General features: G+C 53.4%; 1 protein-coding gene across 7 annotated transcripts in view; it reads left to right on the forward strand.

Moving 5' to 3' along the window:
• The first annotated feature begins 258 nt into the window (after window positions 1-258).
• Window positions 259-13,862, forward strand: part of ACSL6 (acyl-CoA synthetase long chain family member 6) — a 41,961-nt gene continuing 28,357 nt past the window's right edge. For 3 of the 7 annotated variants that reach the window (XM_062189787.1, XM_062189789.1, XM_062189788.1), the window contains exons 1-8: window positions 262-369; window positions 4,148-4,262; window positions 4,936-5,000; window positions 5,278-5,379; window positions 5,886-5,985; window positions 6,471-6,649; window positions 7,685-7,717; window positions 9,031-9,082. In XM_062189787.1, the coding sequence (XP_062045771.1) occupies window positions 280-369; window positions 4,148-4,262; window positions 4,936-5,000; window positions 5,278-5,379; window positions 5,886-5,985; window positions 6,471-6,649; window positions 7,685-7,717; window positions 9,031-9,082 (736 nt within the window). In that variant the 5' untranslated portion in view covers window positions 262-279. Of the gene's footprint in view, window positions 475-4,147; window positions 4,263-4,935; window positions 5,001-5,277; window positions 5,380-5,885; window positions 5,986-6,470; window positions 6,650-7,668; window positions 7,718-9,030; window positions 9,083-13,862 lie in introns of all 7 variants that reach the window. The other 4 variants (XM_062189783.1, XM_062189785.1, XM_062189782.1 and 1 more) reach the window with 3 other exon arrangements.

Below are 13,862 nucleotides of genomic sequence, written 5' to 3' on the forward strand. Positions count from 1 at the left end.
TTTGTGGTTCTCAGGAGCACAGGGCTGGATGTCCGCCTACCAGTTGTACATGCTGAGGCTCTGGCCTCTCCAGGCAGGGCCCTTCCGAGGGGCCAGCTCCTGGGATATGCTGTATTGTCCCCAGGAGACTGGATGCTCTTACCAGCCCCAGGGGCTGCCCTCCAGGATACTGGACCAGGGCCACTTGTGATCTAGGATCCTGGCCAGCCTGCCCTCCAGGCCTCTTCCCTCATCTGCCTCTTGTCTCCTGCAGAGTTTGTCCTCTCACTCCTGGAGAAGATGCAGACACAGGAGATCCTGAGGATGCTGCGGCTGCCCGAGCTGGGTGACTTGGGCCAGTTTTTCCGCAGCCTCTCAGCCACCACCCTGGTGAGTGTGGGTGCGCTGGCTGCGATCCTCGCCTACTGGTTCACTCACCGGCCAAAGGCCTTGCAACCACCGTGCAACCTCCTAATGCAGTCAGAAGAAGTGGAGGTGAGCAGGGGGGCCTCCAGATGGGGGAAGTCGTGGGCAGCAGACAGGCATCTTGAAGGTAGAAGCCTAGTGTGTGACTTACTTGACCCTAGATGGCCTAGAGAATCATGATTTCCCCTGGCAGTCAGTCAGCAAGTCCGAAGCTGCCTTGGGGCAAGGTCTCCCACCAGATGCCTCTTCTTCCTCTCGAACGACCTGCCACTGAGTGGAGCCTGACTTTGACCTTGCTGTGAGCCTCTTGGGTAGGGGCCTTGGTTCATTGGTGCCTCGGCAGAAAGCCTAAGCCGATCCTCAAGAGGCTGCCTGGAAAATTGCTTCCCAGACATTACCTGTGCCTTGGCCTGGTTGGTGCTGGGACCCAGAGCTGAGCCCACCCCCAGGTTCTTCCCTCCCACAGCAACTGGGCTCACAGGTGGAGGCACTGTGGGGAAGAAGGTACTGTGGCCCAGCAGGTTGCCCAGGCTGAGCCTGGATGGACTGGTGGGTTTGTTTCTTTATTAATCTTATGGAATTTGTTTTGCCTTCTAAAAATTTGCTGTTTTTTTCCCTAAACTTTACTCTGTTCATTTTGAACAGATAATATGAGGCATCTTCAAAAAGTTCATGGAAAAATGTGTATTATGAGAACATTGTGCATGGATTTCAGGGTTTTTTGCACCAAAATAAGCTTATTTTAAAATTCTGCTTTCCATGAACTTTTTTTTAAAAAGGATTTATTTATTTATTTGAAAGTCAGAGTTACACAAAGAGAAAAGGAGAGGCAGAGAGAGAGAGAGCTCGCTCTTCCATCTGCTGGCTCACTCCCCAATTGGCTGCAATAGCCAGAGCTGTGCCAATCCAAAGCCTGGAGCCTGGAGCTTTTTCTGGGTCTTCCACGTGGGTGCAGAGGCCCAAAGACTATTTTCCCAGGCCATAGCAGAGAGCTGGATCGGAAATGAAGTAGCTGGGACTCCAACCAGCGCCCACATGGGATGCTGGCACCACAGGCTGTGGCTTCATCCACTATGCCACAGTGCCGGCCCCTCCATGAACTTTTGAAGTTGCCCCTTCCACATTGTCACACAGTGTGAATGACACAAAAAGACATATGCTGAAAAGCTCTTGTTTTGCCTCTCTTAAGGCGGCCTATTGATGGTTCCCTCCTAGCCAACTGTATGGAGATCCTGCTCCTTTTAAATGATGTGCTGCATATACTCTGTTGTGTACAGTGCTTTTTACTCTCCTTAGCTCTGGACACTATATCTTGGCTGTGATAAACATGGCGGTGTTTTGCCTGGAGGGGGGTGTAGGCCAAAATAGGGGCAGGAATCTCAAAGGCATGTTTCCAGTCTCAAGGGTGAGGTGGGATAAAGCACACACCAGTGCGTGGCTTTGGGAAATGATGACTTGTGTTGGGTGCTGGGCAGTGGGTGGAGAGGGGATGGCAGGGTGGTGGTGAGAGTGGCCTTAAGCAGCTGATTTTGGTGGCCTGGAAACCAGCTGGTGTCTCTAAGGAGTACTGTGGCCCTCAGCATTTTGTTACCTGTTTTTGCCTCAGTGTCCTTGGTTGTAAATGGATAATGAAAGAGCGCCTGTTTCCCCAGGTGAGATAAGGACTTGGGGGAATGGTGTAGAGAAATCCCTGAGAGTACCGGGGTTTTGTTGTTGTGTTTTTTTGTTTTGTTTTTGTTTTGTGTATGTGTGTGTGTGTGCACGCGTGTGTGTAAGCTTTTAATCCTAACTCACTTGCAGTGGTCAGCAAGAGCAGAGCCCCATGAGCTGGTGAACTGGGCAGCATGGATTTATTTTGGGTTTCAGTGGGGAGAGACCTGCACAGTTTGTGCTATGGCAGTGGCAGGTGCGAAGAGGCAGCTGTGGGTGTCTGTGTTGGAAGTGACAGTGACCTGGATGGGGTTAGGATGGTGAGAGGCTGGCCGTGGCTCAGTGTGTGGAGGCAGCACAGACTGAGTTGCCTGGCTGAGAAGCCAGGGCATAGATGAAGCTACGGCCTCCCTTCCTGGCCTCACCCCCAAGCAGTGGAGAAGCTCAGAGAAGCTGTAGCAGAGTGCAGGGAGGGGAGAGTAGTCGGAAAGGAGTTGAGAGGGCCAAGATCTTATTCTGTGTGCTCTGTGGTAGGAAGCAGAATTCAGATCATGTTACTTCCCTGTCTGAATCCTTCTCCTGGCTCCCCATTACCTCAACCTAAAGTTCAGATCCCTACCTTGATCTGCATTCTCTCTGGCCTCTCCCCGCTACTTTCCATGGCCATCTAGAGCTCTGTGAATTGGCTGCAGTTTCTCAAATGCGCTGGGGCCTCCTGCCCCATGCATTCACATTTGCCTATGCTGAAACTGCCTGCTCCTCACTCAGTCTGCCTGGCAAATTCCTGTGCTTCAAAACCCAGCTCAGGTGGCCAACCTCGCGGTACAGCAGGTTAAGCCACCTTTTGTGATGCCAGCATTCCATGTTCAAGTGCTGGTTTGAGTCTCAGCCACTCTGCTTCTGATCCAGCTCCCTGCTAATGCACTTGTGAAAGCTGCAGATGATGGCCTATGTACTTGGGTCCTTGCTGCGCATGTGGGAGACCAGGATGGAGTTCCTGGCTCCTGGCTTTGGATTAGCCCAGACATGGCTAGTGTGGCCATCTGCCTCTTCCTTTCCTTGCTCTGTTACTCTGCTTTTCAAACAAATAAACAGATCTTTTTTTCTTTATAAACTTCAGCTCTGCAGCGACTTCCTAATGCACACACCAGCTTTGTGACTGCACATGCCCCCAGCTTTCCACATGGGTCTTCCTTGGGCCTGGTGCTTGGAAGAGTTCCACTCTGAAGCCTTTGCAAGCAGCTGACTGTGGCTCTGAGTTTGGGGGTTAGCCTTGTGGTACTCCCAGACGTTTTCCCCCTGATCCAATGTTCCAAAAAGTGGCAGACTCTGGGCCAGCCAAGGGCAACCCAAATAATGCTCAGAGAAGAGGTGGAGCTGTGGCACTGGAGAGTTCTGGCACGGGGAGCCTGGGGAGGGCTGGCAGCGTAGGATGGGGAAGAAGCCTTGCTCCTCTCCCTGCCACCTGCACAGCAGTGTTTGCTGTCTTCCTGCTCTGGATCTGCACTGCTGTGGGCCCAGGGGCTCACTGCCCTACCCCCCACCCCACCCACCCCAGACATTAATATAAAACAGCCAGCTGTCTCTCCAGCCTCCTAGGCTACAGTACCTGGGAAAATACCTTCAGCGTAGTCCCTGACCTAGTTCACCCTGTTATGTTAGTGGTGGATGACAGCCTTCTTAGCTAAAGACTTATACCCAAATGACTCTTCACTTAGGGGTGTAGAAATAGGTGATGGTAGGGGAAGGCTGGCCTCCAGCCAATACCCCCCATTTTATTGCATGGTAGTGTGTGGACAGTATGCTGACCAGGTATATAAATGCTGTTATGTATCAAATGGGTGTGTACAAGCCACTGGTGTCCTGGGCCTGTGTGCACAAGCCAGCTCTGCTTGAGTGTGTATATTTAGATTGAGTGTGTATGGTATAGGTGTGCATAGGTGTGTGCATGAGGGCACATGGAGCACATCCAGCCCCAACGGTGTGGATCACGTGTGCAGTTGAGCTGTGTACAGCTTTGAGCTTGCTGGGGCCCTCTCCTGGCCCCTCTGGCAGCCCCAGTCAGCTTCCCTGGCCTGTGCTTGGCTTGTAGGACTGTGGTGGGGCTCGGCGATCTGTGATCGGCGGTGGCCCTCAGCTGCTCACCCACTACTACGATGACGCCCGGACCATGTACCAGGTGTTCCGCCGAGGGCTCAGCATCTCAGGTGAGAAGGGCTTTGCCGGTGTGGAGGGGCTGTGTAGGGTATGAGTGAGTGCAAGGCTAGGTAAGCAAGCCTAGGCCCAGTGACAGGGAAAGTGAGCAGTGCTCAGGTTCATCGGAGAGAAGCCACTCCCGGTCCATCAGTGAGAGAAGCAGCTATATTATGTGATCACAGATTCAGCTTTGTTCCAGGTCTTTAGGCTGCCTCACTATAGACAGTCTCTTAGTCCATAATCCACACACCCATTGGCATCCCTTGGTGAGCCTTGAGCTGCCAGGCCTGGTTCTGAACCTGAGCCTCTGCAATGCCTGAGTTCTTCCAGGATGGCAGGCAAAGGATTGGGATCAGAGAGGCAGCCTGCCATCTCTTCCCAGTGGCCCTCCAGCTATCTGTGCCCTTTTGGGTCTAAAGTAGGGACCATCACAAGTCATGGTATGGCCTAGGCACTGCATTGGTCTCATTCCTGGGCCTCCCTGGTCCCTGGAAGCTGCCAGGCTTGTGTGCTTTCAGCCCTCTTGGACCTTAGCAGATTAGAAAGCCAGCTGGGGTAGGGGTGGAGTGCACAGCCCATGGTACCCCACAGCATGGGCTGTCCTTCAAGGTGCCTGATGGGCAGTGCAGGTATCCTGCCCTCCGTGCCTTCTTCCCTGGCACAGGTCTGTTTGTCTCTCTGCAGGGAACGGGCCCTGTCTTGGCTTCAGAAAGCCCAAGCAGCCATACCAGTGGCTGTCCTACCAGGAGGTGAGTGATGGAGGCAAGACCCCACCCTGCCCACCCATGTGGTCCTGGCATTCGGGAGTGGGGATCTTGGGGGCACCCTGCTGTGTCTCAACATTTTTCATTCCCCTGGCCTGCCTGGCCTGCCTCCCAGCCTCTGGCAACAGCCTGCAGGAGCTTTGAGCAGGCACAGGCAGGCGGCCAGGGCGGGCTCTCTGACCTGCAGGAATCCCGCCTAGACTCTTCCGTCCCCTGACAAAAAGACTTTGTTTTCCCGAAACCTCTCTGTGTCTATGTGCAGGTGGTGGACAGAGCCGAGTTTCTGGGGTCTGGACTGCTGCGGCACAATTGTAAAGCTTCTACAGAGCAGTTTATTGGTGTTTTTGCACAAAACCGGCCAGAGGTAAGCATCTCCCTTTAACTAGCTTTACAGGTGTCTGTGGAGTAGGAATTGGGTACTGTGGAACAGTCTTCCCACTGTTAGTAAGCCCAGGATGAGAGAAAATAGGGAGACCCTTAACCAAGCCACCACCCTTTTCACACCCTGACTTTGCTCCCTGTGAGGATCAGACACTCCAGCCAAGAACCGTCTCCTCCTATCCAGCTCCACAAACAGCTGCACTTGAGCCAAGAGGGAGGAAGGGCCTGGGACAGAAGTCAAGGCAGACCCTGGAAGTGGGCATGGGGCTGTTGGCATGTGTAATCAAGGAGTTACAGAATGACTGGGGCAAACACACTCCAGAAGACTGTGGGTGAGCAGGCAGAGTCTGTTAGCCTCGTGGACTCCTTGGCACCTGGAGAGAGTCAGGCATGGGGCCTAGAGCAGGACGCTGGTCATCTGCGCCTAAAGACAGTACAGCCCTCTTCCCTTCCCCTCGTCCCCCTCCATCCTGCCCCCTGTCTCCACAGTGGATCATTGCAGAGCTGGCCTGCTACACGTATTCTATGGTGGTGGTCCCACTCTATGACACCCTGGGCCCTGGGGCCATCCGCTACATCATCAATACAGGTGAGTCCACTGTTTTCAGCTCCAGTCTCTCCCCATAAGTTGATTGTCTGACTCTTCCAAATAAGACTTTGCTTCTGCACTCAGGAAACAGTAGGGACTGACACCTGGGCCACCGAGCTGGCATCCTAAGTCCCAGCCGACCCCACTTGGGCTTTACCTGAAGGCTCTTCCCACAGGGCTGATCAGCTAAGAAGCCTCCATCTGGGCTACAAGCCTTGGAAGTTCACAGCTGCTGGGAACAGATGCTGGGGGATGTGTTTGTCTCAAGCAGATCTGGGAGGAAGAAGGGCTGAGTGCAGAGCAGAGGAGAGCTTGGAATCTGCTCCAGGATGGCCCCTGGTCTTCTGCCCAGGACTCCCAGCACACGCCTGCGTGCAGATGCACACCCCGTGGCCTGTCTTGCATACTCACACACAAGCTGTGGTGCACACAGCTGAGGTGCTGCTGCCCTCAGTCACAGCCTGCCTCTACGATTGCCCCCGCAGCGGACATCAGCACCGTGATCGTGGACAAAGCTCAGAAGGCTGGCCTACTGCTGGAGCACGTGGAGAAGAAAGAGACTCCAGGGCTCAAGCTGATCATCCTCATGGAGCCATTCGAGGAAGCCCTGAGAGAGCGGGGGAAGAAGTGTGGGGTGCTCCTCAAGTCCATGCGGGCTGTGGAGGTGAGGGCCCATGTCTGGCTCTTTGCTGGGCCGCAGCTGTCTCACCACTGCCTTGGAGCTGCTGTTCTCTGCTCCTCTTGTGCCTGGGCCAGTGGTTTTGGGCCCTCGGGGTGGACCAGTGTAGAGCCAGGGTGGAGAGGTCAGTGCCCACATGTGTCCTCTGCAAGACTGGCTCTGTGGGTGGTATAGTTAATGGCCTCGGGCACTGACAGGTAGACTGTAGTGCCAGCCTGCCCTGAAGGTGCTCATACAGCCTCTGTAGCCTCCCTGCTTCCGACTGGCATCAGCTCACCTGTGCCTGGGAGTGTAGCCATAAGGTCCAGGAGTCTTGGCAAGGTTCTTACAAACATGACTCAGACCCTCAGCAGCCAGTGGAGCTAATTTTTTGCACATGGCCTCTCTGAGGCATCAGGTTGATGGCAGCTTGTGGCCTGCTGTGGCAACACAGGATGTCCTGGCCTCCAGGGCTTCAGGCCTGCTTGGGAACAGCCGAACCTCCCCCCACCCACCATGCCCACTGGACGCAGGCCCCTGGGCTTTCCAGTTTTCTTCCTGAACCCTTGTCTGCTCCTCATAGTATCAGTGGTATCTGGGTACTTGTACCCCTCCTGCAGTGATACCTACTATGTGCCCTGACACTCAGTGCTCACCTGGAAGCACTGGCCACACAGCATGTGCTCAGGTATCCTGTGAGTATCTTGCCCAACAGGTCCAAAACTCTGAGTGCCATCTGCCCTACTGGTGCGTGCACAATGCCTAGACTCTCGCTGACCTTAGGCTTACATCTGTGATGTGTGGGCAAGCCTGGGACCTCTAGGCTGCCCCCCACCCCCACCCCATGTCTCTCTTAGGGGCTTTGGGCTAGATCTCAAAGCAGTCTCCACCAGGAGAGGCCCCTGAGTGGTATCTACACAGGTGACATCTGCAGGGGATCCTGAGCTCTGGGCTTGGTACAAGAGCAAGGTCTCCTGTGCTGGGGTCCGTCTCATTCATGAGAACTTTAGAGCTTTTAAAAGCAGCCTTTTTTCTTTTCAGGACTGTGGCCAGGAGAACCACTGTGCTCCTGTGGTAAGCAGATCTGCCTGCAGGCCCTTCCCTGGCAAGGTGGTGGTTGGGACCTGTCCTTGCAAGAGCCCCTCCTGTGTACAGGGGCTCAGTAGGAGGCCAGACGAGTACCTCTGTGTTCAAAAAGAGCCCTGTGAGCACCCAGGAGATTCTCGCATGGGTGCCCATGTCTTCCATGGGCTGAGGGAGCAGGGAAGGAAAGGAAGGGACACCCTGGGTCCACTCTGTCTTGGGGAAAGCTCATGCCTTCCCTTCACACGTGATGAACCGCCCTTGAGGTGGGGTGGGCAGAAGCAGCAACAAAGTCAGGAGCGGGCCCCTGGGTCCTGAGGCTTGGTGGCTGCCCCTCTGTTGGTTCATCTTTGTGAACTATTCTGTGTGTCATCCACTTGCATTACTGCCTGTAATTGTGTTCTAGTGAGAGTAGCTGCCCCCTGGGGTGGGTTGGGTGGGCTTGCAGTTTTCCACCAAGGCCTCTGCCCTCCAGGCTTCCTCTAGCCCAGTCTTTCCCACTCCCTTCACCAATCCTAGTGAGCTCTGCCACACACAGGCCTGAGTAGGGCACAGCCCTGCTTCCCGGGGACCTTCATGGGTGGCCCCTGGTATTTGGCCTACTCCCAAGCACCAGTCTGTCGCCTCAGAGAACTGCTTAACCCCCTGCTCACTCAGCTCAGCCTGTCCCTTGTGTCTGTGGACCTGTGCCCAAACCAGTTCCTCTCTCCCACAATGTTCTTCTCATTTTATCTGGAGAAATCTTGCTTGCATTACCATCTCAACTCATAGGTCACCTCCTTGGGGAAGCCATCTCTCTATGAGCAAGAGGCCTGTTGATCTCTGCCTGGTGACCCCGGGACTGTCTGGCCTGAGCCTGGGCCAAGCCTGGATGCTGAGCAGTTTTGGTGGAACAGTGTGCAGCTCAGGTCCTGAGCCCCATGTTGTAGTCCCAGATACATGGGTGAAAACAGGAAGGAAGCTGGGACTGAGTCACAGCACTGGAGAGGTGAGGGCTTTGGCAGAGGCACAGGTGTGGCCACTGCAGCTCATTTCCTTCTAAGGGAACTCAGCTTAGGCTTTAGTAGGGGGAGCCAGAGGGCCAGGAAGGATCTGTGTCCACACCCCTGTTGGGTTTCTTCATCTTCTTTCCCCTTTTCTGAGAGTTCACCTTCCCACCTTTCTGACTGCAGCACATGAAGGTGTGAGCCCCTGCTAACACAAATGCACTCCCACATACAATACACACATGGGGCTGGCTGGTGGAGGGGCCCTGGCCAGTCATACGGGGCCTCCTTAACACACACCTCTTCTCACCCTTGCAGCCCCCACGGCCTGATGACCTCTCCATAGTGTGTTTCACAAGTGGCACGACAGGTAAGCAGAGGCAGCCAGATCGGCAGCCGTGGCCACCTGCACCCTTCCCTGGCAGCCTGGCAGGTGATAGCAGTGGTCTCTTGTGCCCTCTTTGTGAGATGGGCTGAGCCTTGTCTGGTGCCCGGCTGGGCAGCCCTGGGCAAGACTGGCAAGGGAAGGACACAGACAGAGATGGAGCTCTCCTTGCTGGGCACTAACAGAAGACCACTTGCACCTGCGTGAGCAGGAGCAGTCAAGGAAGGATCCTGGGAGAGGCAGGATGCACCTGAAGACCATGGCACAAGCATAGCACGTTGCATTCTCCTGTGTCTATTTGTCCTCTCCCTCTGTCACGGGGTCCCCAGCATAGCCTCTGAGGTGAGCAGGCTGGCCACCATCTCTGCTCCAGTGGACACCACCTGTGAGGTGGGGGATGGTGCTGGGAGCACCAGGACTTGTGCCCTCGCACCTAACTCCCAATCCTTCCATTGCTGCCTCTCCATCTCATCTGACAACACAGGAAGTCGCCTGCCTTGTCTGAGACACATGAGCAGTTCCCAGTCTTTTTCTAGACTGAGGACGTGTCTGCCTTGATGATAACTCTTGGTGAGCAGTGAACTGGGATTCCCCACCCTTTCTGAGCTGCAGCCTTGAGGGCACTTGGCAGAACCTTGAGCAGCCCCACAAGCAAGATCATCTGTGTCCATGGTCATTGGATCGAGATGGATATTTGCTATTACCTCAAGTGGTTCTTCCACCATATTCTGCTAATCCCCACCAGGAAAAATAACAGCCCTCAGTCTGCGGGAGCTGACACGCAGGGCTGACCCACAATTCAAACATGCCCTTCAGGTCTGTGTTGCTTTTTCAGTAGAGTTTGCCAATGTTTTTTTGTCATTGAGTGTCAGTGTGAATTTTTGATGACATTGTTTGGGGAGCAGGTGACTGCAGGGTTTTTGTCAGGCTTTTTGTGGGTCACTGGACCACAGATGCTGCCCATATCTGGAGAGGGCAGGTCTAAGGGTCTTTCCAACCTGATGATTCCAGGTCAAAAGTAGAGTCAGGCTCTGGGTAATGGAAGTGGAATGGGTGAAGCCTGGAAAACAAGTTGTGACTTAAGTGTCTCGGGCTCCCTGTCTGAAGGGAAGCTGGTACCAGGGCACAAGCAGGCGGTGAGTGGGCCTCACATTGGACTTCCTTGGCTTTAGGCTAAGCCTGTGCTGTGCCACTTGCATATGTCCTCTTGTTGGTGCGTCATCCTGTGAGTCCTCAGTGTTGTAGCCCACATAGAGCTTCCGTGACATGCTGAGCGTCCTGGCTCCTGGTCTCTCCAAGGATCTTTCAGTGGGGAAAGATGGAAAGCACGTTCTGAACCTGACATTTGGCTCTTGGCTCTGGTGGAGTCTTTCTAGGAAGATTTCCTTCCAGGCACGTGGTGGGAACCTCAGCAGAGAATCCTAGAATAAACCCATGCTTCAGGGCCCCTGGTCAGGCCCAGGAGGCCTGGGAAGAAGGGAGAGCCTGTGCTCCATCTGGTGGCTGGGTCTGTAGTTGCTTGTTCAGTGCAGAGATTGTTAGTTTACTGGGCTGGGCTCTGAACCCAACTCCCCCTCACAAAAAAGGATAGGTTTTGGGGGTAACATAGCCCTGTTTAGGAAACTGGGGCCTTTGGATGACAGGCATTCACACAGCCTCTCTTCCCAGAGAAGGAAACACAGTGGCTTTCAAAGATGAGCTCCCCTCAGCCATGTATTTTCAGCGTGCCCACCTTTTCTCACTTCTGTATGTGCACTCATTTGCAGCACCTCAGGCCTAGCACTGGGGGCTGAGTACAGAGGGGTGGACAAGACGCAGCCCTGCCCTTTGGGGCTCACCAGTCACTTCACTGGGCAGTCACAGTACGATGTGGTCACCGATTGCACAGGCTGCTTGGCCACAGAAGGTCCAGGGAGCAACAGTTCTCGGAAGACGTCAGTCTGAGTCCTGGAGATCACAGCTGGAGGAGAAGCAGGGTAGCAAAGCTCCTGCAGCTTTGGTCTGTGGGGGATAGGGAGGAGCACTTAAAAGGAGAGGAGGTAGGTGGGAACCAATCAGAGACAAGGGGGCCGCCATGTCAGCTGCTTGAGGGGCGCCCCTCTGGAACTGGAGCCACAAGCCTCCAGGGTTGTGATGTGGAAGGGATAGGAAGGGGGCAGCTGGATTTGCCTGGAGGGGTTTTCAGAGGGGGAATGCTTTGAGGCAGAAAATGCTTGGGCAGACAGAGGCTTAGGAATCGGTCTTGGAGGGAGGGAGGAGACAGGAGATAGAAGGGACGGAGCATGTGGGAAAGGGACGCAGAGCAAAAAGAAGCTGGCCAGACAGGCCTTTTGCATTGTTAGCGGGGCTAGGAGGCTTGGAATCGGGGCATCCTTTCTGTTCTAATTGAGGGATGACCATAAAGTCCAGCCAACTGCGGTCACTTCCCGAGCATGTAAATACCCAACAGCCTTGGAGCTCTCAGGGCAAATGCTAACCATCACCTGTTTACTTCGCACCCTTGGGTATAATCCAATGCACAGAGCTGCGTCTCAGCATTCCGATTGTGTAGCTTTAGAGTTACCTCACCTCTTCCAAGCCTCAGTTTCCTTGGATATTAAGCAGATGCATTTTATACCAACTGCATCAAGTTGTTTCAAGAAATTACTGAGATAGTGTGCATAAAATGCCTAGCACTTTAATCGGTATCCTGTAACTATTAGAGTTATGATTTCTCTTCCTGCTGGCCCTCTAGTCTGATATTAAAAAAAAAAAATGTATCAGAACTGTTGGATAAGGGATTGAGAGAAGTCAGACTCAATCCTAAAAAGGACTTGGAAGCCTGTAGCAGGGAGCTCTCCTCCTGCAGTAACACTTCCGGAACATGTTGGTCACAGGGATCTGGTACAACCCGCCTTATGTTGTGTAAAGGCAGAAACAGGAGGCAGAGGAGCCCTCAGCACCTTGGCACCATTCCCAAGCCCTGTTCTCACCCTGCAGGAGGAGCCAACATCCACGCAGGGCAGACATGCACCCGGCACAGAGCCTTTCTGCTTAACAGCCACGGGAGGCCCACTCAGGGATGCTGGCTGAAGCCAAAAGACCGTTTGCAGGATCTGAAAGGAGGACAGTTGCTTTAGTAGCCAGGGAGCAAATGAAATGCATGGATGGCCAGCTTATGAATGGACAGTGGGAAATGCACAGTAGGCTGCACACTGCTGAGACGCAGGGAGTCGGGGCTTGGAGGAGCACCTCTCTCTCACTGCTGTTGGGGAGAACCAGAGAGAAGTCTACAGCTGGACTCTGCAGCCTTGGTCGCAGAGGTCTCTAGAAATGCTCATGGTTTTGCTCCATGTGGGCAATCTGGATCTCACATTGAAAATCAATGCTGCTGGAGAGATCTGCTTGTCTTGGGTCTGAGAAGCAAGCAGTCTTCCCGCACCTCCCTGCTGAACCTTGCAGTCTGCACTGACCCTGTCGCTGGCATTCACCTCTCTTCCATCCTCTGGGCCTGCATCCAGCCATTACTTGAACCTTCATGGGAATATTTAAAAACTCCGTGAAGTCTTTAGAAGTCTATGACATTGTGTTCGTATCCTCAAGAAAACACTTGTTTCTAAAAGTCTGGACTTTGCCCAAGACACTGAAGAACGAGCCAGCCAGGGTAGCAGATCTGAAGCTGTGCAGCACAGTGCTCTACATATTTTGTGACAGTTCTGATTTCAGACCTAGTCTTTGTAAATGTTCCTTAGAAACTTCCAGAAGCTAAGAATGCAGAGGTGAAAATTGCCAAGTGACATTCAGAATACTTTGTGATCCCAGGGACTCTGGGGTTTGTATCTAAGAGATAAGTCAGCATTATGGTGTAACAGATAAAACCAATGCTTACCATGCCAGCATCCCACATGGGTGCCAATTCATGTCCTGGCTTCTCCACTTCCAATCCAGCTCCCTGCTAATGGCCTGAGGAAAGCAGCAGAAAATGGCCCAAGTGTTTGAGCCCCACATGGAAGACCTGGAAGAAACTCCTGGGGAGTGAACCTGTGGGTGGAAGATCTCTCTTTCTCTGTCTCCCTCCCTCTCTCTCTCTCTTTCTCTAATGCTGACTTTATTTATTTATTTGGACAGGCAGAGTGGACAGTGAGAGAGAGAGAGACAGAGAGAAAGGTCTTCCTTTACCATTGGTTCACCCCCAATGGCCGCTGTGGCTGGCGCGCTGCAGCTGGCACACTGCACTGATCCAAAGCCAGGAGCCAGGTGCTTCTCCTGGTCTCCCATGTGGGTGCAGGGCCCAAAGACTTAGGACATCCTCCACTGCACTCCTGGGCCACAGCAGAGAGCTGGCCTGGAAGAGGAGCAACCGGGACAGAATCTGGTGCCCCGACCGAGACTAGAACCCGGGGTGCTGGCGCCGCAGGCAGAGGATTAGCCTATTGAGCCACGGTACTGGCCAATTCTGACTTTCAAATAAATAAATCTTTTTAAGAAGAGAGAGACAATTCAGGACATTTTTTACAATGGGCACGGTTGGAGGACAGATGCTGGGATGAAAGAAGAGGCAGAGGTGAAACAACCCATGGCTCTATCTTTTCAAAAGGAAGATATTTTAACTGCTCTATTTTAGAAAAATATGACTTTCAAAATCACTTTACTTTTTTTTTTTTTAAAGATTTATTTATTTATTGAAAGGCAGAAAGACAGGGAGGCACAGAGGAGAGAGAGGTCTTCCATCTGCTGGTTCACTCTCCAAATTCTGCAATAGCTGAGGTTGGGTCAGGCCCAAGCC

This window comes from Lepus europaeus, chromosome 4 (genome assembly GCF_033115175.1).
Source record: "Lepus europaeus isolate LE1 chromosome 4, mLepTim1.pri, whole genome shotgun sequence".
Lineage (NCBI taxonomy): Eukaryota > Metazoa > Chordata > Mammalia > Lagomorpha > Leporidae > Lepus > Lepus europaeus.